We start from the raw sequence: 27,768 nt of genomic DNA on the forward strand, positions 1-27,768 counted from the left end.
ACAACCCATGCTATATAGAGAGAAGTCTGCACAGAATATATATGTGCGTATTCACAGAAGATATTTGGAATTAGGGACTTTATTTAAATTGCCTCTCCCTTTGCAGTCTGCAGTGCCCAGGATGAGAAGTTCTCCCTCATCTTCACCATTGGCTCCTTCATGAACAACTTTATGACCTTCCCCACAGGCTATGTTTTTGACCGCTTTGGTACCACAGCAGCCCGTTTGCTTGCCATGTAAGTGCGGGGTGCAGCCTTTCTCCCTGGGGAACCAAAATAGTATGTCAACATCTGGTCGTAATGGGCTCCTATTACTGGTCATAATGAGCTTTGTCAGTGGACAGATTCTTCCATCACTGTAGCTCCAGGGTAGGAGAAACAGAAGCCACTGAATTCTATCCTGCCAGGCAGCTCTTGAAATAATTTTAAGAGTTTTGGATCAAGAGTGGGTGACCTTAGACCAGTGAATCCTCACTCTCTGCACCCTGATTCTGGGCCTAAAGTTCACTGAACTGCAAGTTCTGGTGGAATTTCCCCATAGATCTCGTCTCCTCCATCAATGCAGGTAGCAAAAGGAGTCAGTAGAATGCTGAGATAATAGAATGGACTAGGCTACAGGAGGAGCATAGCCAGGGGTGGATTAAGCTTTTTGCTGCCTATAGGCAACCCAAGATTTGCCGCCCTGCCTCGGGTGGGAGGGGCGGCTTGACAGCTATCCTTGTAAAGAGGAATCCGGCAAGGATTCCTCTTTAGAAATAAAGGGCTTGGGTGTGGGTGGGGGATGGGCAGGGGAAAGTTAAATCTTTTCCTACCTTTAAAAAAATGCTGGCGGAGACAGCTCCCACGGGCCTGCCTGTCTCCCAGATGCCTCAAAATGGCCTGAAAATGGCCTGCCTGACCTGTCATTTGGGAGGCAGGCAGGCCCATCGAAGGAGCTTTCACCACTGTCCACATCACACAGTAGCATTTTTTTAAAAGGTAGAAAAAGAAGATTTAACTTCCCCACCCCCGACCCAAGCCCTTTAGTTGCACACACCACCCTTGAAATTTGCCACCCCTCAGAATTTGCTGTCGTAGGCAAGTGCCTATGTTGTCTATGCATTAATTTGCCCCTGAGCATAGCATTTCCCACAACTCCTTCATGCAAGCATGCTCTCAAATAGAAAAGTAGCACATCTTGGAGGAGGCTTCTAGCTTAGCCCTTACCTTGTTGTGATGGTTTTCTGTTTGTGGGGAGTTCTTAATGTTGGAGAGCATTCCAATATGTAACTGGCATCTCTGTGCTCCAAAGTGGTGCGGTCCATTCTACCGCCTCATTCTCTTGCATGTGTTCAGTGCATGGACAACCTGTAGATGTGCATGCAGATCTACAGCTTTTCACATGTTATGTTGAACTGCACATACAGCAGTGTACTTCCTATCTGTAACCGGCATTTCAGGGGGCCTGTACTCAGGTTCACTTTTAAAATGTACAAAAACATGTACACCTGAATTTACATACAACATAACAGTTAGAAATTATTTTCCATATATTTATTCTCTCTCTTTCTCCCTTCAATCAATATTTTTCCTTTCGTTCCTGCTCCACCCCCAATTTATCAGACCTGCCAGGCAGCTGGGATGATAAAAGCCTGTTATCTTTAAGGCCCCAGTGTAGTGTTAAGTCTGGAGAAACTTCTCAATAATCTTCACACATTCAAGTGTGCAGCTCACTGTCCCTGTCTGAGGGGACTGCATCCAAAGCAGTTAGAACAGAAACTGCTGTCAGTTTTTCCATGATGCTTTTGCCCCATGCTGTGTATAAAATGCAAGTTCTCTGTTCAGCAGATGTCCAGGATATGTAATAGAATACACATGCATGTATGCATTTGCTTTGCAGTTGTGTGTTCCACTTCTAAAAGACAAGGTGTTCTCTACTACCTCTCGCCAATTTTTAAAATCCTGGTAAAGGGTGAGCGTTGGAAGTAAGAGCATGGAGAAAGGAGATAGAGGGATCCAAAAGAATTGTGGGGTGGTGGTGGGAGCAACAATTTTGCCAAAATAGAATTCGGTGAAATTATTTAGGGGAGAATAAAATGGGTTGAGGTGGCTTTGATTAAATGTTCCGTTTCCAGTAAAGCCCTCCCTGAAACTTTGCTTTTCATCAAAGCCACATCAACCTATTTTGTTTCCACCCTCATTAACTTTACCAAATTATATGTTGGCAAAATTGTTTGGATCAGCGCAACTCCTACGCTATTTCTTGCTATGAGTGGATCCCAACTATGACCCCATCAGCCCTGCATGCTCCTGTAGGTGATATATGAGCTGGCCCTTAATTGCAATGCTTAGGTTGGTGGCCCAGAGGGAAAGGAGATCAGTTATGTCAATGGCATCACTCTAATTTTCAGTGACTGGGAATCTGGGCCGTTGATACTTACAAACTTTGCCTACGATCTACTGGGAATAGGAGAACCATTTATATGGTTCGATTATCCGCCTTGCTATCTGTTTGTTGGTTGAAGAGGCACCTTTTAAAATTCATATTTATATGAATTTTATATTTTATCAGGGGAGTATTTTATTTAGCAGCGGGGTGGAGAGAGCAACTGTTCCTGTTCAGCTCAGCATATCATGCCTCCCAGTGGCTATTGCTGCTGTGTTTCTGGATTGTGATCCCTTTGGGACAAGGAACTACTTTCTCATTTGTTTTTGCATTGTAAACTTTTTTTCTGTTGAAAAGCAGTGTATAAATGTTGCTAATCTCCAGTGAAGCCATGCTGATTTGCACCAGTAAGGAATCTGGTCCCTCTTCCATTCCTGAGGTTTGCACTTGATGCAATGTTGATCTCATCTGAGGCGGATGGAAGTCGAAGGGTTCCTGTGATCACAGGATGGGAAGTTGATGTTTACTGCTGCTGCAGTTTAAGTTCCTTAATTGACTCAGTCTATTAATGAAATGGGCAAAGTCATGCAGTTCACGTGAGTGGACTGATTAACCATGTGCTGGAGGGTAATGCTGAGGTGGCTCTTCTGGGTTCCCTCCCACCCTCCTGGGCATGTGGTCAACTCACTGATATGATGTAAATGTTTTCTCCTAGAAACACCCCCCTCCACACCTCAAGGGATTAAGGGCTACTGGCAGGGACAGTTTGCTTCATGTTTGCTCTGTCCTTGAATGAAAGGGCATTTCGCTCTTTAAGCCCATGTGTACAGGTCTATGTCTGAGGTGTTTTTATAAAACCAAGGGCATCTCAGGGGTGTCCTGCCCTGTCATGTCACTTCCTGTCATGTTCAGGACTGTGTAATCTGCAAGTCGGTGATTGTGCTGAGCTAGTGTACAGATTCATACTGGGTACAGAATTCAGCATCCTTCTGCTATTAAGAACAAAAGAACAGCGGTGCTGGTCCATCTAGTCCAGCAACTGATTTCCTAGTTAGCATTAAGAGAGGAACAGTTGTACTTGGGATCCAGGTTAATCCTGGAGATATCCTTATTAAGATAAGGAATGCTGCACAGTATTCTAAATGTGGCCACACCACTGATTTATATGATGGCTTTGTACTTACTGTTCTTCACTGCCACAAGAGACTAAAAAATAAGAGTTTCTGAAATTGGCTAAAATTGTTCTTTCCATTCCTGCTATGTTAGTCAATGCAGAAAGAATATTTGGAGACTGAAATTCATTTTCTCAGTGATCAAATATGACTGACAGGGCTCTGGAGGATGCCGTGGTTTAAATGCCATGGTTAATTTTTAATATATAATTTGTGTGTGTGTGTTTCAAGTTGTTTAGCTTGTATTCAGATTAAAGGAGTTACATATTTATATTACGGTTGTAAGAGTTTGGGATATTCATCTGTATGTGAGCTGGGCACCAAACCACACCTCAAAGTTTGTACTGGAACCAAACCAAAGAATTAGAAAATAATAAGCCTGAACTGGAACTGAGTGAAATCTTTTAATGGCTTGACTCGCTGCACACTGGCCCTCTGTCTACATCTCCCCCCGTCTTTCTTCCTAATTTCACCCTTGCATTCTCTTCCTCAGCATGGTTTCCTTCATCATTTCCTTTCCTATTTTCACTTGCTCCCTCAGTTCTGAACTTGGTCTTACTGACTCCTCTTTCTTCCTCCAGTGCCCATGGTTCATTCTTCCAGTGGCCTGTCTGTCTTGCCCAAAGGATGGAAAACTGATGTATGCTCCCTTTGTCTGATGGGGGATGAAGGGAGAAAGTAGTTCACCTGGCTAACTATGCGTCCACAGTCCAATGCCTGTTTGCTAGCTCCAGATTTCTCTTTGTCTTCCAGATCTTCCTATACCACTGGCACCCTCCTCATCGCATTTTCCTCAGCAGGTGAGTGCTCCTGAATGAAAACCCAGGCTCAGTTAGCTAGCCCTGGGTGGTATGATCGTGAATCTTGGGCAGAATAGTTCTAGTGTTGTGTCTGAGACTGTTGGAACTATGTACCAAGTTCTACTCCTGCTCTACAATAATTGTGCTGAAGTTGTGGGGAGGAAGCTCGGGGCATGTATCAGCACTGGTTCTACGGTTGGTGTTTTGCCAGGACAGCAAATCAATAGGGTGGAGGGGAAACAGTCTCTTGTCCTTCTGGACCCTCCAGTGACTGTTGCTGGTATCTACCTTGTACTTCTTTGTAAAAGGTACAAAGATTGTGAGCCCTTTGGGGACAGGGAACCACCTTCTCCTTTATTGTTTTTCTATGTAAACCATCTGGGAACTTTTTTCTTCTTTTAAAAGTGGTATATAAATAATTGTATGAGAGTGAAGAAAAAAGAGAGAAGTAAAGTATATCTTTCAGGAAATCTGCTTAGACTCCTTTCCTATTGTGCCTTGCTCAGCTGAATTTAGGGGGATCATATGCAGAAAGAGGAGAGGGTTTCCTGTATCCTTAATAGTTGTTTAGGGAGGAGGAAATGTTAGCAGATGCAGCTTTTATATGAGGAAAGCTGCACCTGTTAAAATCTTCTTCTGCCCTGCTGTTAAAGGTGCAGGTTCTCTGCCTTCTTTTGCATCTGCTCACCATAGCTGAAGTCAGGTTGGCCCATGCTGCAAAACAAGAATTTAAATATTGGGTGCTGTAGATGCAGAGCTTGCTGAAAGAGCCAGGTATGAGTGGCTTATTGTCATGTGGTAGTCTGGGTCCGTTTGATAGGGAGTGCACATGTGGAAGCACCACCAGATACATCTGTGTTTGTGTGTGGAGGTGCATAAAGTGTCTGAATGGGTCTCTGTGATGGGTAATTGTGCTGAATTTGTGTGTGGACAAGAACAGTATGTTTTAGCAATCTCCTATACATGTACATAGGAGGGTGTGTGTGTGTGTGTGTGTGTGTGTGTGTGTGTGCATGCCAGTGCAGCTGTATATTTATGTTAGGATAGTATACATCACTTCTTGTATGTTGCTGGATGCCCAGCAGCCTAAATCTCCAAGTACCTGGTGCAGATCTTTGAAAATTTGTGCTGGGTCCTTTGCCCACTTTTAAAGATCAGAGAAAGGGGTTCAGATAAGGTAGGATCTTAATTTCAGTATATACTTGTAGTAAGCTGCTGTGCTAACTCTCCCCTGGCCTCCTGTGTTCATCTTTATAAAACAAACCAAAAAAGAAGAGAACTGGGCTCAAGCTCAGGGCAATGAGATACAGGTGAAACTCGGAAAATTAGAATATCGTGCAAAAGTCCATTAATTTCAGTAATGCAAATTAAAAGGTGAAACTGATATATGAGACAGACGCATTACATGCAAAGCGAGATAAGTCAAGCCTTAATTTGTTATAATTGTGATGATCATGGCGTACAGCTCATGAAAACCCCAAATCCACAATCTCAGAAAATTAGAATATTACATGGAACCAAGAAGACAAGGATTGAAGAATAGAACAGTATCGGAACTCTGAAAAGTACAAGCATGCATATGTATTCAGTACTTGGTTTGGGCCCCTTTTGCAGCAATTACTGCCTCAATGCGGCGTGGCATGGATGCTATCAGCCTGTGGCACTGATGAGGTATTATGGAAGACCAGGATGCTTCATTAGCGGCCTTCAGCAATTCTGCATTGTTTGGTCTCATGTCTCTCATCCTTCTCTTGGCAATGCCCCATAGATTCTCTATGGGGTCAGGTCAGGCGAGTTTGCTGGCCAATCAAGCACAGTACACTGTATACTTTTCAGGTCTGATATTGTTCTATTCTTCAATCCTTGTCTTATTGGTTCCATGTAATATTCTAATTTTCTGAGATTGTGGATTTGGGGTTTTCATGAGCTGTACGCCATGATCATCACAATTATAACAAATTAAGGCTTGACTTATCTCGCTTTGCATGTAATGCGTCTGTCTCATATATCAGTTTCACCTTTTAATTTGCATTACTGAAATTAATGGACTTTTGCACGATATTCTAATTTTCCGAGTTTCACCTGTATGTAGATGGGAGAATCCTGTGAGTGATTAGTCTATGGGCACTGTGTAACACGGATGTAACTGACTTTCTAGAGGGCTGGAGAGAGAGCTTCTTATGCTGATGTGATGCCCAGTTGTATCTGTGCTATGGATATGATAGCCCTGTCACTCTGATAGGCCCTGCACTGATGGTATTTCCCACCCACCCCCCTCTCTTGCAGCCACTGCACTGATGCTATTTCCAGCACTATCATTGCTCTCTGTTGGTGGGATTCTCCTTATCCTCACCAACATGCAGGTATGACCTACTTCCCTTACTCATCCTACTGGGGAGGGGAGAGGGAAGAGTCAAAGGGCAGCTGTCATTTACTGTTGGGACCCAGCAGGACTGGCCTAGCCCTGAAGTGTCATTTTCTTTGGGTGGCCTCAGATTCCATAGTAGGGACCGTCTCCTCCTCCCACCCCCCCCGCCAGCCCTGACTCTAACTTCAGTCTGTGTGACTCATTAAAAATTAAGCTGAGGCAGGGCCTCATTTCTACTCTTACTCCAGTTTAAAAAATTAAGGCAGCCAGAAAACCCCAGAGTGTGAAAACAGGAATGGAAGGGCAGAAGGGGCTGTATTTACCTTTTGATCTATTAGTAGCTGCTAATTTCACAGCCCTTCTTTCTCTTTTGAGGCACTCTAACCTGTTGAGGTTCACAGGGAGTTGGGCCTCTTTGCTATGATCTGCTGACCACTATAGGAAACCAGTTGATTCGATGTGGGGCTTTTATTTGTCTCTTCAGGTTGGGAACCTCTTTGGGAAACATCGCTCAACCATCATTACCCTTTACAATGGGGCCTTTGACTCTTCCTCTGCTGTGTTTCTTGTCATCAAGGTTGGTGGCTGCTTTCTAAAGAATGCAAAAGGAGTAGCATTACCACCTGTTTGTAAAAAAACAACCCCTTTCCTTCTCACCCTGCTGTGGACTCTCTATCTAAGAGTTGATGTGCTTTGATAGTGCTGCCTCTTGGATGCTGAGTCATCCACCTAGCTACAGAATCATTATCGCATCCATCTTCTGTGCTAGGGAAGGGGCGTTTGGACTCAGAAAGCCAAGGCGTCCTTTCTCTTCTACCCTGCCTACTTTATCAGCACTTATAGAAAAGTGGCTTTGTAATAGTGGCTTCAACTGACAGCTGGTTTAAGCACGGAAGGAAACAGACAGCTGAGTGTAACGCTGGCCAGGTAGCAACTTCAGGGTGGGCAAGATGCAGAGGTGGACGGAGATGATGCAGGTAAGTTGAAGTGAGCACGGTTTAGGTGGGTGAAATGGGAGGGACCTGGGGAAACAAATAAGTGGCTGGGAGAAAGATCTGAAATTCTAAATGCAGCAGCAATATCTTCCACTCTCTGTCTGGAATTTTTTTTTACAACCATCTGATGTTCCCTGATGCACTGTTGGTCACTTAGAACCATGCAAAGACAGAACTCACAAGCTGCGTTAAAATGCCCAGCAAGAATAGGACTGGTGGATTAGTCACTGGGGATATTTTATCTTGATTAATTCCCTGCACCTAAAGCAGAAAATGTGTATACCACAATGGTCTTCTCCCCCTCCCGCAACCCATTTGGATTCATTTTTCAGTTAACTCGCACCAACATAGCCATTTGGGAGCTGTCCTCTTCTATGCTTTCAAGAGAATTGGCTTAGCAGACGGTCAGCCACTTTGCTGCAGGACACTGGAGACTTAACACTGCCGCTTGTAGAGAACTTGAGACATTTTCAGACCACTAATCCTATTAGCAGCTAAGTGACGTGCTAAGGCTCATCCCTGTGCCTGGCCTTAGTTTATTTTCAGGTTAGAGAATGAATGTGAACAAAAGAACAATGAAGGGAGGGGCTAACTAACCCTTTCCCTTCCTGCCCTTCATTTGCTCAAAATGCTGCCTTCCAAGCTGCTATTCTCCTCTGGTGGGGAGGGAAGATACCTTCCCCCTGCAGGTGGAAAAGCAGCTAGGACTGAGGGGAAACAGCAGAAAGGAAAAGGGCTGGGTAGTCTTTCCTCTCCCAGCATTTTTTTGCTTAAACTTGTGACTGCCAAAGGTGGGTTTTCATGATATTTTTTAGAAGCCAAACCCCAAGCCCCATAAGGGAAAGATAAATACATTTTCAGTTGTGTTTTTTTTGGAAGCCACATTGGACATTAGTATCTGGTCAGGGACTCAACAACTCCAGTCTACTGTTAGATCACAACATTCATCCTTTGCCTTGAATTAATCAGTCAATCCCTCCCCCACCCCCTTTGCACCTTTCTAATAAAGCTAATATATCCAGGAGTTCCCCGGTTGGATTATTGGAGATATGCACAGCATTTAACACCACAGGTTTAATAAACACTGTGGAAGATGGTCTCTGCCCTGTTAGAATTACAGTTGCCTCATGGATTCCAAGAGTTTCTTAACATTATCTGGATATGAGCTCAGAGATTATATAGGTCTGGTGAGAAAGCACATGAGGCATCCAAGCAGAAAGTGTCCTTTGCTGACATTAACAAAACAAAGTCCAGCTGTGTGATAAAGAAACAGGGATGTACTGGCACCAGAGTGAGGAACTAGTGTACTTTCAGCTCAAGAGGAAGCAGCAAGTTGTGGTTGAAGTGGAAGGCCTGGCATCAGACTGCAGGAAGCTCTGTGTGGGCTGTGGCTTAGCTCTGTGTGTGTAGAGAGAGAGAGTGTGAGTGTGTGTGTGTAATAACACTGTTTCCCTTATTCATGCCTCAGTTTTTCCAAATGTGACACACATCTGCTCACAGCAGGGAATGTGAGAGATGATTTGCTGATGGTATCCTATGGATTCTAGGCAGAGTGAATAGTTGAGGCATAGCAACTGGAAGCATCTCTGCTAGGAACTGGTGGCCAAAGCATCTGGAAAACCTGCCATCTAGAACTTCTCAAGACAGAGAGAGATGCATTGGATCCTATAGAGTGGTATGTAGAGAGTAATTCACCTGGTATGGTGAAAATAGTGGCAAGAGACACAGAAGGTACTGCAGACACCACGGATTCTCTGGGTTGTTGATTACAGGAGGCCCTTGTTATCCATGGACCGGGGCGTAGCTATAATTGAGCAAAAGGGTTCAAAGAACATGGGCCCCCAACTCCTGAGGGCCCTCCATCTCCCTCCCTCCCTATTTTCTTCATTATCTCCCTCACTCTGGGGGGCCGCCAGAGAGAGGGATGAACATGGGCCCCCTCTCCCCTAGCTATGCCCCTGCCATGGACTCACAGTTTCTTTATCTATGGGTAGAAAAATAGACTCAATTTGCCTATCCCCAGCTTTGAGTGGGTGGAAGTGACCCGGAAATGACTTCTGATGTCATTTTTGGCTGCCATTTTACAGCAGAGAGCCATTTTGTGGCTCCCCCACACAAAGGCAAATATTCACCCAAAATCTGACCTTGTTGGGGGGTTGGGGCACATTGTTGGAGAGCTGGATAATAAGGTACAGGGCTTTTTCTTCTCTTATTTCTGCCCCTTTGCACCCTTGCCCCTGTTCGTTAGGAACCTAACCTCTAGATTACCATGGGGTAAGGTTTCGCTATTTGCGGTCTCTATATTTGCGCCTATAGGTGAGAATGGAACCCCTGTGAATAACAAGAATCACCTGTATGCTTGTCTGAGAAGCCGATCTTCAGAAAGAGAAGGCTCAGAGGCCGTATAATCCATGGATGTGACTGTGATAGGATTTAAGTGATGCATGGCTGTGTATGCACATGAGCTTCATAACCAGTTAGGCAACTTTAGTCTGAGGAGCCTATCTTTTTCTTGCTGAAAAAATGGAAATAACACAGTGACCAGACAATCCTGATTCTGAGACTTAATAATTTATACAAATAAAAAATTGAGCCTGAGAGCAGGTGAGTGAGCAGGGCTACCTGAGACATTTTGGTGCTTGATCTGGAAAATACAAATGCTAACCCCCTCCCCATTAATTAAAATGGGACACAGTTCACTGGGAAGTTCTCCTGCCCAAGTCCCATTAAGTGGAATAGAGGCGGTACTGTAGCCACGGTGGTGGTCTTCCCAGTGGATTATGCCCTGTGGGTCCATTCTGTCTCTCTCCCACTCCTGATGACAGACAAAATCAGCCTCCTGAGGCTCACCCTGTCCACTGGTAGGTGCATTTTTCTGAGTGACTTGCCCAAGATCAAGCAATGACTAATCATAGCACATTGAGAACATTGTCTCCAGGGTATATCAGGTTTGTGCTGTTTGCCCACAGCTGCTGTATGAGCGTGGCCTCTCGCTGTGCAGCATGTTCCTCTTCATGTCCGCCTGCAGTGCCTGGCACTTGGTTCGCACTTTTTTCCTGATGCCTCGCCATCATATTCCATACCCCCTTCCCTCAGGATATACATATGGGTAAGTAGCCTTTGTCTGTCCTGGTACCCAGCTGCCTCCCCTGTGGGTCTTCTCTAAAATCTTCAGTCTCCTTCTTGATCTCCTTCCATTTCCCCTTGCCCTATTTTTCAGTCTAGTATTTTTCAGTCTATCTTCAAGCCCACTGGGGGAAATGCCCCCCGAATGCCTCAACAGATGTATTTTTTAAAGAATATCCTGATTTCTGAACGCTTCTTCAGGCAGGCTTTGTGAACACACACCCCTGGGATTCATCTAGCATTGTTAGCTTTTCATTGGGTCATTATAGCTGTGCCTTTTACAGCACCTTGATGTGCAGTGTTAGCAGGAGCTTTCCCAGACAGCAGGCTTTACTGTGAGTTTACTGCAAGGCTTTACTACAAAGTTGAAGTTGCCAAAAAGAAAGAAAAGTGGATTTTTTTTACCCTGGATATAAATCGGGCTACACTCACAAACAATCAAAAACCCAAATTGTGTGTGAAGTGCTCTCCAATAGCCTGCAGGGTAAATTTGGCCGATATGTGAACGTACCCTCTCCATCTGGAGGAGACGCAAACTAATTGTTGGGTGTGAAAAACTTCCAGGTGGTGGTGATTATTTCCACATTGTGAAATGCTTTACATGCTGATCTTTCTTTCTTTCTTTTTTTGGTGTCCAGCTGCTGTTAAAGGCATAAGAGCAGTCAGCCTGGGTTTTTCTGGTCAGTTGGCAACTAGATCCACACTGTTCTTGGTAGGAAAAATGCTTTTTTGTGTTCACCTACCAGCAGCATAATTCCAAGGCCCCTCTAAGAATTCTAATCTGGTAGGCCCAAGTGCCATTTTATGCCATCTTCAAATATGCTCACATTTTAAGAGCAAAGCTTCACCAACCTTAATTGGAAAGTTATACCCTCATTGATCCTAACTGATCTCATTGTTTTAAATTACCTGTAGTTCAGGAAGACATAATATTTTTTTCCTGCAATAACTTCAATAAATATTATGCTTTTATGCAGCCCAATGCTACACATGTTTACTTTGAAGTAAAGGCCAAGCTACATTAGATGCAGATAGATGTGACTGTTGCTGCATGGTCCTTTTTGAAGAAAAATCACTTCATAAGGGAGTTGTTGGGAGTAGAGAAATGGTAAAGGGAGAGGGAATATTTAGCTGCCTTCCCAACGTTGTTTCCCTGCTCCAAATCACCTCCTGTTGCTGCCTCCTGAGCAGCCTGAAATGCATGTTTACAAGGGCATCCCTCTGTTCTCCCATCATCTCTCTGTTCTTGATCTGGAAGCAGCTTTTTCTCTTCCCAAAGGGTGTTCCAGCTATCATTACACATCATTTGGCCCTAGTTACATGTGTGCATGTAACACAGGGCTGCACAACTTCAATTGCTGTTGGACTACAACTCCCATCATTCCCAGTCACAGTAGCCAGTAGTCAGGGATGATGGGAGATGTAGTCCAACAACAGCTGGAGGGCCAAAGTTTTCAGCCCTGATGCAACATGCCATTTGGTCCTAATTCTCACTGAGTTCAGTGAGTTTTACTCCCAAGTGAGTCTTACTCCCATTATGTAGCTACTGCAGCCTGGATTGGTTTGTAATTCTTCTCACTGTTTTGAGAATATCTATGTAAACAAAAAAACTCATTAAGGGAATTGGGAAGATGGGTATAAACTCAAAGTTAAGAGAGACGGGCTGTCAGTTTTGTTCTCAGGTTCTTATGAGTGCTTTTGACTTTTATAAGTTTGTCCGTTTGTAATGGAATGATCTCTGGAGAGAATCTATCTGTGTAGTCGCTAAGAGTTGACACCAACTTGACGGCACTTAATCAATTTATTATAGATATTCCTGTTGACTGAAATCATGATCAATGACATTGTGATTATGAATATTCCTGTCATTAGAGGTGTGCACAAAACCTGGTGGTTTGGTTCACGTCCGAACTGGACCGGGCATGTTTGGTCTTGGATATCCCTGAACACTCCCAGGTTCGGTTCAGGTTTAGTCGCTTAGTGTTAATTTTTTTTAAACACACACACACACATTTTTTAAAAGTTATAATAAAACTCACTGCCTCCACTCCAGGGGCTTCTCCGAGGCCACGGGTGTGTGTGTGTCTCCAGAGGTTCCCCCTCCCCCTGCTGGCCTCCATTTATTCACAAATAGCCTGGTTCAGGTGGTCTTTGGCCCATTCTGGGCCTCACCTCCATGGCGGCGGCCATTTTGGAGGCTAATGCGCATGCCCAATTGGCTTCTGCATGGCCTGGGTCATGAGGGGGAACCTCTGGAGACACCCCCACCCCCACGCCCTCGGAGAAGCCCCCAGAGTGAAAGGCGGTGAGTTTTATAACTTTAAAAAGTTATAAAGGGGTTATTTTTTAACACAAACCCCTGAACCCAAACCAGGGGGTGTTCGGTCCAAGATTGGGCCAAACGGGCTAGTTCGTTTGGGGGCTAATTCAACATCAAACCACAGAATCGGCCATGTTCGATGTCGAACGGGTTCAAATTTGACCCTGTTCGCACATGGCCTGTCATGACCCATTGACTGGAATGATTAATAATTGTTTAAGCTCTTTCTGTAGAGAATGTTGGGGAAATATGCTTCCAGTTTGTGTGTGTGGATGCCAATCATGTTTCCTGCATTTGCAGACTGAGTTGTCGGAGGAGGTCCAATTCGTATCGTACCTATGAAGAAAAACGTAGGCCTGAGGGCCTGGATGAAGATGAAACTCAAGATGGGGATCATCTGCATATTAACTCAGCATTCGGGGAGGAGCTTATCACCACCAAAGTAATTACTGGCAAAGGTAGGAACTGAGACCAGTTCCCAAGAACTGTGCTTAAATTCTAACTGGTGGATTTTTACACTATCTAAGCATGTCTGTTCTTGCTGGTAACCTGCTACACTATAACTGTAGTCCTGCCACTGAGGCTGCCTAACTTGATGTTAAGGAGGCAGCCTTCTTGGGGGTACACAATCTAAGGAGGACTGATGGGCATCACCCTCTCTTTTGTGGGGTGCTAACTTTGCTTCTCTCATGCCTGCGCAAAGAAAAGAAAAGCTGCCTCTTCTTATCTCTGGATGTTTGTGCATGTGTCATCTCACCTCCCATCCCACAGACAGGAGCTGGCAGGGCAGGTTAGGTTGCAGCATCACAGACAGCTCTGTGGGACAAGTTGATCCAAGGCAGTCAAAGGTAGACTGGCCTCTTCAATAGCTCTGAGGTCAGGCTACCCTTCTTGTGCTCCACCTCCCTGCCTGGAGAATGGAAACCTTAAAGGCTCAGCCTTTTGACCTGGAGTCTGGCACTCCTCCTCCTCTCTGTCTGGTCCTCCCTAGCCTGTTGCTGGTGCAGATATTGGGGACTGCAATGGTGTGGGAGGGGCTGGCTCCTTAGGGACTTAGGTTCCAAAGGTTCCGCTTCACGGGTGGGGCTCAGCCTCTGAGGATGCTGTTTGAAGGGCTCCAACTCTGGAACCTTTTCAAAGCATTGGTCAGAATCAGTGCTGGGCCGTCCCTGCTCAGGGTCAGACTCAGCCAGGGTGGGGACCAGGACAGTGTGTCCTTCAGAGGGCTTTTGTGTGTGTAGTTTGAATGTATGGGGTATCTTAGGGACTTGTAGGAGCCTGCCTGCCTGCTTAAGTCATCAACTGAGGCTCTGCTCTGTGTGCCCCCCCCCATCTTTGGAGACTAACTAGTGGGGACAGACTGTTCTGGCCATGTGGCCCCATATTTTTGAGGAAGTCCAGTCCCCTCACTTGCAGCTTTCTGAGGTTATGCTAAAATTCTTGTTTGGGGGGAGGGCTTTCAGGGTAGAGGGTTAGGTCCCCGCCTTCTTTCTGCTGTTTTTTGGATATATTCTAATTTTTAAAATGTATTTGATTCTTTTTGTTTTTTGTTTGAGCTGCTTTGGATGTTATCCTAACAGAAAAGTGGATTATAAATATTTCTAAAGCAAAGATCTGTTCCTAAAGGTCTTAGCACTGCATCTGGAACCGTTGGGCTGCTTAGATAACAAGGACTGGATAGAAGGGAGTCCACCCTTCTATCCAGTCCTTGTTATCTAAACAGACACCGGTGGTGGTGAGGGGATTCACTAAGAGAAGCCTCAAGAAACATGCCAATACTCCTCACCACTTGTCCACTCCATGCAATGCTTAGGGAATGTGGGGCATCAGGAGGAATTCTTCTTAGAGTTGCACAGCATGAGGACTAAACAAGAGGGAAAGGGGAAAAGCAGGCCCCTCCCTTCCATTCTTTCCCCCCACTGCTGCCCCAAACCTAGTTAGCATTAACTGGTAGGCAGCCATCTGCACTTGCCATTCCAGTCACACTCCTCTAGACTTTCAAACAAAACTCACCAAAGACCCTCCCAGTGCCTGAGGTGAGGAGGCATTGCTGGGTCCCCTGCTTATCCAGCTCTGCCCTCCCCATGCCCTCAACTTGGCCAGGTCTTCTGATCTCTCCCCTTAGTTGGTGATGTCCTAGCGCTGCTGCTGCTCCCACTCCGTGAATTTTAAAAAAGAGCAAGTGTGTGGGAGTAGAGTAGTGGACTTCAGCATCTCCCAGAAATGCTGTAGACCACCTGTCCTCTCCTCTGTGCTTCCTCCTCATTTTTGCATTCCAGGGAGTGGGAGGAGAGGTGATGGTGCCTGATGTGCAACACCACTGACAAGTTGCTGATAAAGGGTGATGCTGGCCTGGAGGCCACCAGCAGGCCTGGAAGGGGGAGAGAAAGGAATGCTGGTAGCAGGTAGCCCAGGCAGGAAGGATGACGCCACCCACTTCCTGAGACTGACTTCCTCTCCTCCATGGTAGGGCCAACCTTCCTCTCGAAATCCACTATTTCTTTTTCGTCAAGCAGGAGAAGGCAACTCAGATTCCTGAACTGTTCCCTCCAGTTGTGAACTTTTGGTCTGAAGTTCCGGCAATAATTTTAATCACATTTTAAGAGCACATTGCCACTGACACAATGTAAACAATATACTAGAGCCTGCCTCCCCTCCCCCCCCCCCCGCCCGGGAGGCCAGTTTTGAAGTCTGCAAGAACAGACCAATTCTCTAGAAGCAGAACCAGTCTTTGAATGTTCAAAGTATTCACAAGACCAGTTCGCTGTGTGAGACTGGGAGGGGCTCTTCACATGGATGGTGTCATCAGACAGTTCATAGCAAAGGATTAAGCTGAATACATCCTGATCTGGGTCACATAAAGATCAATTCAGGCTTGACTGAATTGTCACTGTACTTTTTTTTTCTTTTTCCAAAAAGGGACTCCTGGAACCTTGCCAAACTTCAAGGAGCCGGCTATAGTTTCGTTCCGGAGCTGTGTCTTCTCCAAACTGTTTTTCTGGCATTTGGTGTGGCTGTCAGTGATGCAGCTGCGTCACTACCTCTTCATTGGAACCCTCAACCCTACCCTGGAACAGCTGGCTGGCAGAGATACTAACCTTGGTACTGAGAGAACTCGGAGTATGGGGGAGGAGTTGGGTGGTGGTGATTAGCACCTCTCCTCCAAGGAAGGGGTGGGGCAAGGAAGGGAATGGGACTATTATTATTATTATTATTGTTGTTGTTTCTTGTTTACACAGTCAGACAGGTGTTATTGACTGGTTTGTTTTATCCAGACATCGAGTCCTTCCCAAGGACCTGGGATGGCTGAATTTTATTGTCAATTGTTATAGATATCGTCGCAGAATATAGGCTGTTCCCAGTAAAGCTGCTTTTTGTAACTGGCTGATGGTGATTTCTGTGACCCCTATGGTGTTGAGGTGCTCTTCAAGGTCTTTTGGAACTGCACCCAGGGCGCCAATGACCACTGGGATTATTTGGGTCTTTTTCTGCCACAGCCTTTCAATTTCAATTTGTAGATCTTTGTATTTGGTGATTTTTTCTATTTCTTTTTCTTCTATTCTGCTATCCCCTGGTATTGCTGTGTTGATTATTTTGACTTGTTTTTTCTTCTTCTCGACTACAGTGATATCTGGTGTATTGTGTGGCAGATGTTTGTCTGTTTGTAGTTGGAAGTCCCATAATATTTTTACATCTTCATTTTCTTCAACTTTTTCAATGTTATGGTCCCACCAATGTTTGGCTACAGGTAGCTTGTATTTTTTGCAGATGTTCCAGTGTATCATCCCTGCTACCTTGTCATGCCTTTGTTTGTAGTCAGTCTGTGCGATCTTTTTACAACAGCTGATTAGGTGGTCCACTGTTTCATCAGCTTCTTTACAAAGGCGGCACTTGCTGTTTGTTGTGGATTTTTTGACTTTTGCTCTTATTGCATTTGTTCTTAGTGCCTGTTCTTGCGCAGTCAGTATTAAACCCTCTGTTTCTTTCTTCAAGTAACCATTCTTAAGCCATTGCCAGGTCATGGTGATGTCTGATTTTCCACTTATATTGTGCAAATATTGACCATGCAGGGGCTTATTTTTCCATTGTTCTGCTCAGTTCTTGACTTGTTCTTTCTTGTAGGCCTGCTTTGTTTCATTGGTGTTGAATAGTTTCTCGTTCTTGACCATTTGAAGTGCATCTTCTTCACTGTCCTTGATATATTCTTCAAGGCCTCTTTTCTCCTCCTCCTCTACTGTTTGATGGACTTGCAGCATTCCTCTTCCACCTGAGCTGCGAGGGAGGTAGAGCCTATCTACATCACTGCGGGGGTGCAGAGCATGATTGATGGTCATGATTTTCCTGGTCTTACGATCCAGCGTCTCTAGCTCTGCCTGGGTTCAGTCTATTATTCCTGCAGTGTATCTGATAACCGGTATAGCCAAGGTGTTTATGGCTTGTATGGTGTTCCTGCCATTGAGTTTGGACTTGAGGATTTTTCTAACTCTCTTGATGTATTCACTTCCAATTTTTCTTTTAACTTCAGTGTGTGCGATGTTATCAGCCTGGAGAATGCCCAAGTATTTGTAATGTTCTTTCTCTTCCAGGTTCTTGATCTTTCTTCCATTGGGCAGTTCTATTCCTTCTGTTTTTGTTATTTTCCCTCTCTTCATTATTAATGCAGCACACTTGTCTAGTCCAAACTCCATTGCTATATCGCTACTGAATATACGGACAGTGCTTAGCAGTGATTCAATTTCTGACTGGGACTTTCCATACAACTTCAGATCGTCCATGTATAGCAGATGGTTGATTTGACTTGACGTTTTAGATGTTTGGTATCCGAGGCCTGTTTTGTTTAGTATTTGTGAAAGTGGGGTCATGGTGATTACAAACAATAGAGGGGATAGTGAGTCCCCTTGGAAAATGCCTCTTCTAATGCTAACCTGCCCAAGTGTCTCGCTATTTTTTTATTATTATTATTATTAATAATAATAATAAATTTCTCTACCACCCTTCCAAAAATGGCTCAGGGTGGTTTACACAAAGAAATAACAAACAAATAACTGTGTGTAACTGGGAGGGGCTCTTCACATGGATGGTTTCATCAGAAAGTTAATAGCAAAGGATTAAGCTGAATACATCCTGGTCTGGGTCACATAAAGATCAATTCAGGCTTGAATCAAAGTTAAATGTAGCTGTTAACAGATTTGAGACTCAAACTAGATTTGACACTAATTATCTAGACATGGCCCTACATGTCTGAGGTTTTTAAAGGCAAAGAACAGCCATGGGAGGCCCCCAAATGGATCAGAACTGGCACAGGAAAAGGGAGCTTTTAACCTTTTTGCCTCCACTCCAGCCCTGATCTGGACAGAGGGCCCTCACAGTTGCTGTTTGCATTTAAACACTCCAAAATATGCAGAGCAAAATGACATCATTAATGTTGCATGTAGTTTGCTCTGGGCAAGCAAGAAGCAGCAAATCAAAGGTGCCTATGTGGGCAGGATAAGAGTTATTGAGAAGGAAAGATTGCTGCACACTTTAAATTCTCCTTCCTCCTGTTTTCTGTCAGTTAAGCAGCTTAGAAGTTTGTGCTTAAGGAGATCCTGTGGGGGGGGGGGGTGGAGTCAGCAGGTAGAAGAAGAGGGATTAGGAAAAGGAGGGAGAGAAATTGATGGAGTGATTGATTGATGGATGGATTGGATTGGATTGGATTTATATACCGCCCTTCCAAAATGGCTCAGGACTTATTAAAGTTCTCAGTCAAAACTACAACTGATGTGCATGGGAAGCAAGATAACAAAGTTGCCATCACCTTAACACCTAGTAGGATAGGTCGTACATATGAAAACCTTGGCTGATTTTTGTGCTGATGACGTCCTTCCAATGAAGCCTTCACCACCTTACCTTCACTCTTTCTCTCGACAGTGAGTAAGTACACCAATGCCTTTGCCTTCACCCAGCTCTGTGGAGTCCTTTGCGCCCCCTGGAATGGGCTTATCCTGGACCGTCACAAGCGTGGGCAGAAAAAGGAGGCGAGTTCTCAAGGTATGTCCTCTTGGAGTGGCAGAAGATCTCTTTGGCTCAGAAGAGTGCTTAGCAAGAACACTGCTCCTCTGAGCTTCCTTGGGTACTGCTCAGAGTCCTCTTTAGTGCCATTCACTCTCCACCTCTTCTGCAGGGGTGCCGGACTCTCTTGCGGACCTGCGATCCTGTGTGCTGTCTCTGGCCATCACAGTGCTGCAGTGCATTGCCTTCTCCATTTGCGCCTCCATTCCGGTGCTGCCAGTGCAGTATGCCACCTTTATCCTGCAGGTTCTGAGCCGCTCTTTCCTCTACGGGGGCAATGCCGCCTTCTTGGCTGTTGCGTGAGTAACTGGTCTCTTGGCAAAAAGAAGGAAGGATGGCTTGCAGGTGTGGGAAAGAGAGAAGGGAGGATGCAAATAGAGGGGAGGGCTTGATAACCAATATCTGATGATACCCAGGGCACACCTGCACTACAAGTTAAAATAATTTGAAGCTGTTCTCAAATTGTTTTACGTCCCATTGCTTTGCTAAAAGGAGTATGAGCATTGTTGTTTTTGGGGGAAATCTCTGGTCCTTGCAGTTCCAGTAATGGTGCAAGCAGGAAACTAGTTTCAATTTATACATAGGAAACTGCCTTATACTGAGTCAGACCACTGACCCATCTAGCTCAGTAAGTATTTTTGACACTGAGTGGCAGCGGCTTCTCCAAGGTTTCAAGCAGGAGTCTTTCCCAGCCCTGCTTGGAGATGGCGGGGATTGAACCTGGGATCGTTTGCATGCAAAGCGGATGCTCTGCCACTGAGTTATGACCCCATCCCATACACCTGTAGATATATGCCTTCAGTTATCGCCACTTGGTTAAAATAATTGTGTCATCATTGGAAGCTGCAAGGGACCTACTTGTGCCATTTAGTCCAGGGGTAGCCAGCATCTTGAACCACAGGAGCTGAATGGCTCCGAACTCTGGTGTTTGAGGGCTGGGTCACAGAAGAGAGAGAAGGGCAGCCGTGAGGGGTGGGGGGAGGACGGAATCTGAGGAATGAACCCTGGAGGTTTGTGAGCCCTCACAAAAGCCTCGAGGGCATGCTGTTACTTCTGATAAAGAAAAAAATTCCTCCCTCGCACAACACTAGAACCAGGGGTCATCCCATGAAACTGATTGCCAGGAAATTTAGGACCAAAAAAAGGAAGTTCCCTTTTCACATGGTGCATAATTGAACTGTGGAATTCTCTGCCACAGGATGTGGTGATGGCCACTAGCTTGGATAGCCTTAAAAGGGGCTTAGAGAAATTCACGGAGGACAGGACTGTCAGTAGCTACTAGTTTTGATGTCTATAGCTACCTCCAGGCTCAGAGGCCAGATGCTTCTGAGTTGTAGGGGAGCAACATCAGGGCGCTTTCCAGATTACCCTCTGTTCAGCAGTAAAATGCTCCGGCTTTGCAGGATCGTCTTGAAAAGGTAAATAACTTGCACAACCCTCCAACAAGGGGGAAATACAGCTGTTTATTTGTGACACACATACAATGTTGTAGGACTAAAACGCAAAGATAAAATCCGAAAGAAGGCATCGGAAATGTGAACTGCACCTTGCTGACAGGCAGGGAGTGTGATGTCTCAACACAGGCAGTATGGAAGCACACTTAATGGACACATAGTGATGCTGTTGTAGCGGGTAATCTGGGAAGCGCCCAGGAGAGAGGGCATCTCTTCATTCCTTGCCCTACTGGCTTCCCAGAGGCATCTGGTGGGCCACTGTGTGGGGGGAAAGGATGCTGGACTAGATAGTCCTTGGCCTGCCCCAGTAAGGCTGTCCTTAAGTAGGAAGCTGTGAAGTCTGCAAAAACTAGGGAAGAAGGGGCTTCATGCTGCCCAGGAGCCACCAGCTGGCCGCTCTTGATATCCTCCAGCCTGTTCCCTGAGATAAGCTTATCTTCACTGAACCCTTTCTGATGGCTTCGCTCCCTTTGCTTGACAAGATCCTGAAGCAGCATTTTTCACTGCTGGGTTGCAATGGAAAGAGTTACAGTTGGCTTTCTCTTAATGTTTAACTGAACATGAGCTTCCTGTAGTTTAAAACTGCTTGCCTCTGAGGGCAATATACTCTCTTAAATATTTGCGCAACTGTCCCATTTTTATTTTTTGTTACTACAAAATTTGGAATGTTCTGGCAGGAACTGGGAGAGAGGACTTGGTTTTCATGTCTCTGTGCGTGTGCCTGTGTGGTTTGGGGTTACTTTAAAAGCAGGAGCATGTAGGCTGGGACCCATGGGAAGGGGCTGCTGCTGGTCATGCCAAGTTCAAAAAAGATTATCTTGCATTCTGGGATTCCCATCAAGGATCCCTCTTTCTCATGTTGAACGCTTTACGAGAAATAACCAGGATTCAGGATTCTTCAGGATTCTCCTTATAAGCATGAGGGCAAAAATTAAAACAATAATAAATAATAGAGCTAATATATAGTTTTAACGGTGTTGGTTGTCAGAATGTAGTGCAGCCTACTTTAGGAGACACTTGCACAGTGCATGGAACAATTGTAGCCTTCAGCCCCCTGTTAAAATACTCTTCTGGGGCTAGCCTCTATGAGCAGCAGGAGAGTGGCTTAACTGAACCATTGAGCTGGCTTTTTAATGCTGCTTTTTTGCAATTATTTTATCATCATCATCCCCATTTAAATCTGGCAGGCACCAAAAAGCTTTGCCCCCTTTGGTGCTCTTGAAAGGTCAGTGCCATGAGATATTGATGCAGATGCTGCCAGTGTTCTGCCCTGTTTCTTGACCTTGCAAGGGGAGCAGCATTTGCCATCCTGCCTCCTGATGAGAAGGAGGGGAAGAGTCATCAAGGACAAAAGGTCAGGATGGGAAATGGATAAGAGGCAGAGCAGTGGCCAGCTGTGGTGAGGAGGAGAGACCACTTAGAAATGCTGTATCACTTCTTCCATGGTCCTCTCTTCCCCACTCCCTTTCTGTCTTGACAGCTTCCCCTTGGAACACTTCGGGAAGCTCTATGGTCTCGTGATGGGACTCTCGGCCGTGGTATCTCTCCTACAGTACCCTTGCTTCTGGCTCATCAAGGGCCCACTCCAGGGGGATGCCTTTTATGTGAGTATGTGGATCCCAATTAGTCTCTCTCTCTCTCTCTCTCTCTCTCTCTCTCTCTCTCTCTCTCTCTCTCTCTCTCTCTCTCTCTCTGTGTGTGTGTGTGTGTGTGTGTGTGTGAACAGAGCTCTATTCCAGGGGTTCCCAGAGATGTTGGACTACAACTCTCATCATTCCCAGACACCATGACTTCCGGGACTAGTGTAAGTCCCAGCCACAGATCCCCGCAGAAGTTTCCAGTTCAAGCTTGGGAGCCTCAATTGCAATAACGAGTGCTCTCTAGAAGAAAAGATTTTCAGGAACTGAAATACATTTTTTTTAACATATCTCCCTCCCCTCCCCACTTCTTTCAGGTGAATATTGGCCTTGTAGTCTTAATGCTGCTGGCTTTGGTCAACCCTTTGGTGGTGTGGTATGAATTCAAGCGACGACAGAAGAAACAGGATGCCACACACAATGCAGAGTCCTCCAATTGAGACCTTCGCTATATAGACTTTGGGAACCTCACCTAACAAAAGGGAACTTTAAGAAGACCTGAGAAGGGAAAGGAAGAAAAAGCTGTGAGAACAAGCTTCTCTCTGAGCCTCACACCCAGCAAAACCTGGCCACGATCTAACACGGTTAGGCATGCTTATGCCCAATGAAAGAAATGAGCTTAAGCATGCTTAACTCCTTGTTGATTTATGGCCTCAGTTTTCCAAAGCCAGATTCTCTCTTCCTTCCTCTTTATATAGTATTTTTTTCTAGAAATAAAATCCATTTTATATTTTCCCTAGTATGAGGATTTAGAGTATATTTTACTTACCTGTTGTTTTGTTATTTTACAGAGAGATATTTTTGTGTGTGGATCATTTAAAAATACCAGAACTAGTTACATTTTTCTGACACATAAAAAATTCCAGTTGAAAAATGTTAACTTTTTGAAATAAAGGTCTTAATATTTTCATCTCCCTATTAAGTTGTTGAATTAGCTGAAAAACTATCTACCCTAATTGTTTTGGATTTTAAAAAATATGTTTTATTGTTAGTTTTTAAGAACTAAAAGTTCATACCAGAACTTGAAGGAAAATGTTCAGAATCATGACAGAATTAAACCACTAAAATATTAATAAAACCTGTTTTTCTTTTTAAAAGGTATCTTGTAGAAATAAGTATTAGTTTTGTGTTGGACTTGCTTGGCAGTGCTCCATTTGCATATAAACGGAATTGGATCACGCTACGGTCCCCAAGGCATCAGTCACCATTTTCCAAAATCTTACAGCTCTATTACAATGCCACCATGGAGGTAATAGTTCTCCTTTTGTCAGTGTGACAATAGCAAAATTTGCCTTCCGCTATCTTTGCTATATCCTTCAGCTTGTGTTAGTTGCATACCCTTTCACACTCCTCTTCTAAAAAGCGATTACTTAACATACTGGCACTAAAATCCCTCTCTGTCCCTACTTCTGTCAGGATTTCAGTGTTGCAAAATTTTCCACATAATACGCCCACGCAGAGCTTTGATGCAGCAAATGAAGTTGGCTCTTAAGCGACCTTGTGCCACACAACACATTTGTGGATCTTTAGGGTTCCACAGGACTCTTTCTTTTTTGAGATATTGTAAAGCATCATTGGTCCTCCAGTATAACTCTTGACCTGTTTTGTAATTCCCACCCTTTTTTTGCAGTGTCTCATCAACAGCTGACATTCTGCATAGTGAAACCTTGGCATTAGGGCCTGTAGTAGTGATCAGCCACCCCTCTCCCTAAAGAGTTAACAAGGAGTGAACCCTTGTCTTGACTGACACACTGGTGAACTCCAGGGAGGCAATCAGTATACCAGATGGGTGGGACCTAGAGAGTGCTTGCGGGGAATTCTGGGAACAAGAAGGGCAGTCTTTGTTGGGGAGAGGCACGTGTGGAAAGGCTTAGTGAGGGGCAATGGAGTTTGCCCCCTCATGGTTGAAGTCAGCATGGAGGTTTCTCTCATGGAATAACTCTGTAGATCCTTAAAAGAAAGGTTTACAGGAAGCTTGTTTCTCCTCAGGAATTGGGTAAGTTCAAGGAAAAGGGAAGTTTAGTTTAGGGAAAAGTTTTAGTCAGACTTTGTGCTAGAATTCCTATTTCTTTGGTCTGTGTGCTTTTGTATATCCCTGATACTGTTCTAGTATTGTTTACCTGCAGCATAATTAAAATAAGAATGCCCAAACCTATCTAGGGTGTTGCAAAAGACTCTATAAACATTTTAAACATTCATTAAGACAACCTATTTTTGTAATCCTACTAAGTATTCTTAACTGTATTTAAAAGCTGAGAAAGCCTCAGACGGAAGCAATCTGTAGTAATTGAATACAACTCTATTGGTTTTTTAACTCTGGAAAAGAGTGGGCCGAAGGGGGATTTTCTCTGGTGCAAAATGTGTCTCAATGAGAGCTTGGCCAAATTAACAGTTTTACTCCATGTGTGGGCAGCAGGCCTGGGAGATCAATTGCATTTATATACTTGCTTGTTAGCAAGGAGAAAAAGGCAAACAGGAATCTTTGATCACTCCAATTCCTGTTCAGAGTAGCCTGTAGGAGAGATCTGGTGGCAGCCTTTTGAACATACCGATATTACAGAAATGTTTTAGGAGAAGCCCAGCCAGACAGATTGGCAGGGATGATTCAGCATTTTCTCTCCTTCATGTGAGCTTGCTCTGAGACAAAGGCTTTAACCCACTACAGGGCCTTGCTGGGGTTGCTGAACCCGAAGCACCCCCATCCTCTGTTGCTTCTACTTCAATTGGAAGGAGTGCTGTGCAACTGCCCAGAAGTGCGTATTAGTGATTCTGCAGCTGCCATGTTGGGGCTGCCTTTCAAGTTGCATGGAATCAAAGACACAAAAGGAAAGGGATGGAGAAGGATTGGCACCAAATGGATCTGGATTTATACCTCTGTATCCATGTCATGTTTGAGATTAAAGTGATCCCCTAACTTGGATGGCCTTGTTTAGACCTAAAGCCAAGGTTTTTAGGTCAGTTTGTGAAAAGGCTTACAGGATACTTGAGTCCTTTGTCTCAAAAGCTAATAGTCAAAGTTTATTTAGTTGAATGTTGCATCAATTAGACAAGCACTTACTAAGGCTATTCACATGAGCAGCCTAGCCCAGGCAAAGGCAGCCTAGCCTGGGCTAGGCTGCTTGTGTGCAACCCTGCTTTTAACCCTGGCCTTTAGCCGAGGTTAAGGGTGCAAGCATGCCCTTAACCCTGGCACTGGGATCCATGTGAATACTTGGGCGTCTTGCAGCCTGGGTGTACACAGAGATGGGCCCTTAGAGTGCCCATCTCTTGGGGGAATCCCCCAATGCACCACATTTGTCACATGGTGCATTATGGGATTTCTGGAGGCTGGAGAACGTTGTCTTGGTCTCCAGAGATCCATGCTACCGGGAGCAGTGTGGATTGTGTGGGAGTGCAGTCCATGCTCTCACCAATGTTCAGTGATCGTCTGGAGGGAAGGTAGGTTTTGCATAGCCTCCCCCCCCACCTGTCCACCCCACCTAATCACATTAATACCCTTTCTATCTGTTGAAGAGAGTTATTCTAACTGTTCTTGTAAAAGCTGGTTCTTATCTAGAAGTGGTGAAATTACAAGTTAAGAAACAGGACCATATCCTCAAAAGCTCTGAACTCAGAAGTAGCTCTCAATGGGATCTTTACTTCTGTCAACTTTTAAACTGTGGTTTCACTTAAAGATGGCTTGGTTAATGCAAGATGTGTACGTTTCTTGCTCAAGTGCATGCTAACTGATCTAAAGTATTTGTAATCATTGTTCCCTAAGTTGATGGTTGTTCTGCAAGCTCACATATTATGTAATTTTAACATGTCACCTGAAAGCTGACATCTATCCTGAACGAAGATATAAGCTTGTGCCAGAAACATGGGGAAGGCGTGCACTCTCTCCTCCACAAAGTCACCCTCTGGATAAGGCCAACCAAGATTTATTTGTACAATTTCAAATTTCTGTCCATATGCTGTCTCTGTGTTTGTGCTTCCATAAAGAGGGAACCCTGGGGTGTGAATTGGACAGCTTGAAGGACCCTGGAACACAAGAGAATGCACCTTTGCCACAATGCTGGCCTGCTAATGAGGCACAGTGAGGTGGACATCTTGGGTGATAGATTGGCAGAGGGAGTGGAGAATGTCCCCTGTATGCCTTTTGTCTGTGGAGATGGATCTGGAATGGAGATGGATCTGCCACCAGGTAAGAGGAGATGAGGGGGAAGGTTGGTGTGGATGAGGAGATCAGAATGGGGGACATCCTCTAAATACCAGTTGCAGATGAGCAACAGCAGAAGAGAGGGTATGCCTTCATCTCCTGCCTACAGGTGTCCCAGATGCATCTGGTGGGCCACTGTGGGCAACAGGATGCTGGACTAGATGCGCCTGATCCAGCAAGACTGTTCTGACAGCATGCTGCAGGTGAGGAAAGGAGGGGAGGTGGGCATGCAGTAGGCTCCATGGGGGGGGGGGGGCAGCAGCTCAGCACACTGCTTCAATGCCAGGTGTACTTGGCCAGGCCTACATTGTCAACAGGGCCCACCCCTTACAGCTGTCAAAGAAAGCTACACCAGGCATTAGTTTAATCCTTGCATGCATAGCCCTGATGGCTGAATTTGGCAATCAAGTGCTAGTAGCAGTGTGAGTGTAGGCACTATGTAGTTTCCAAACCAGCAGTGGGTGTGCATATTCCCCCTCCTGGATCAAGGTATGAACCTGGGTGACCAACCTTTCTTAAGCTGAGTGCTTCATAATAAAGATGATTATTGGATATCTACTTAGATCAAACTAATAGAGGTGAGTGAGTGAAGGCTGTGAGTCCCTGATATAGGAACCTCTGTTTTATCATTTGTGAAGTGAAATGAATGAAAATGATGCTAAAAGAAACATATTACCTTTTCTCTTGAGAGCAATTTACCATCTGCTGGGCTCTGGAGCAGCAGAACCTGATGGGGGTGGGGTGGGGGGTGCACAGTTGTTTTGCATTTAGGAGGATGGAGAGAGCTGTGAGTTTAGCTGGCCAAGAAGTAGCCTGTGGGGCTGCAGGAGTCCATACTTTTTTTTTTTTTTTTTTTAGGAACTTGATGTAGGATTCATGGTTGTGCTGACTGTTGCAGCCATCTGCTTTCCTTCAATAGGCTGTGCTAGTATATTTGTAAATAAAAGCTGACATTACAAAAATATAAATCTCCAATGCTCTCTCATCCAAAAGCATGGACTTTTCACCACTTAAGAAAGTAGAGAGCGCTAAAAAAAATATTGGCTGACATCCAGAGCAACTGCATGTGGATGCTTCTGGCGTTGGCGCCCATGTGCTGGTCTCCATACTTTTTGAAGCACGGATGCTCTTGTGCAAGAGTGAAAATATATTTCAGAGCTGGCCCATGCTCTGGAAGTACTCCATTAGAGCAGAAACATGTTGCTGAGGATCAACGGATGTGTTTCTGCTATAACAGCACTTCTGGAGCGTGGGCAAGCTCCAAAATGTATTTGTGTTTTTGC

At 44.9% G+C, this 27,768-nt stretch overlaps 1 protein-coding gene across 10 annotated transcripts in view; it reads left to right on the top strand.

Moving 5' to 3' along the window:
• SLC43A3 (solute carrier family 43 member 3) overlaps positions 1-23,388 on the top strand; it is a 54,549-nt gene extending 31,161 nt beyond the window's left edge. For all 10 annotated transcript variants that reach the window (XM_053277257.1, XM_053277197.1, XM_053277225.1 and 7 more), the window contains 11 exons: positions 107-236; positions 4,290-4,336; positions 6,623-6,699; positions 7,189-7,281; positions 10,669-10,808; positions 13,446-13,603; positions 16,065-16,247; positions 19,056-19,175; positions 19,309-19,495; positions 22,131-22,254; positions 22,605-23,388. In XM_053277257.1, coding sequence (XP_053133232.1) covers positions 107-236; positions 4,290-4,336; positions 6,623-6,699; positions 7,189-7,281; positions 10,669-10,808; positions 13,446-13,603; positions 16,065-16,247; positions 19,056-19,175; positions 19,309-19,495; positions 22,131-22,254; positions 22,605-22,727 — 1,382 coding nt within the window. In that variant the 3' untranslated portion in view covers positions 22,728-23,388. The remainder of the gene's footprint in view (positions 1-106; positions 237-4,289; positions 4,337-6,622; positions 6,700-7,188; positions 7,282-10,668; positions 10,809-13,445; positions 13,604-16,064; positions 16,248-19,055; positions 19,176-19,308; positions 19,496-22,130; positions 22,255-22,604) is intronic.
• Positions 23,389-27,768: the final 4,380 nt, after the last annotated feature.

Source organism: Hemicordylus capensis, chromosome 1 (assembly GCF_027244095.1).
Source record: "Hemicordylus capensis ecotype Gifberg chromosome 1, rHemCap1.1.pri, whole genome shotgun sequence".
Taxonomy (NCBI): domain Eukaryota; kingdom Metazoa; phylum Chordata; class Lepidosauria; order Squamata; family Cordylidae; genus Hemicordylus; species Hemicordylus capensis.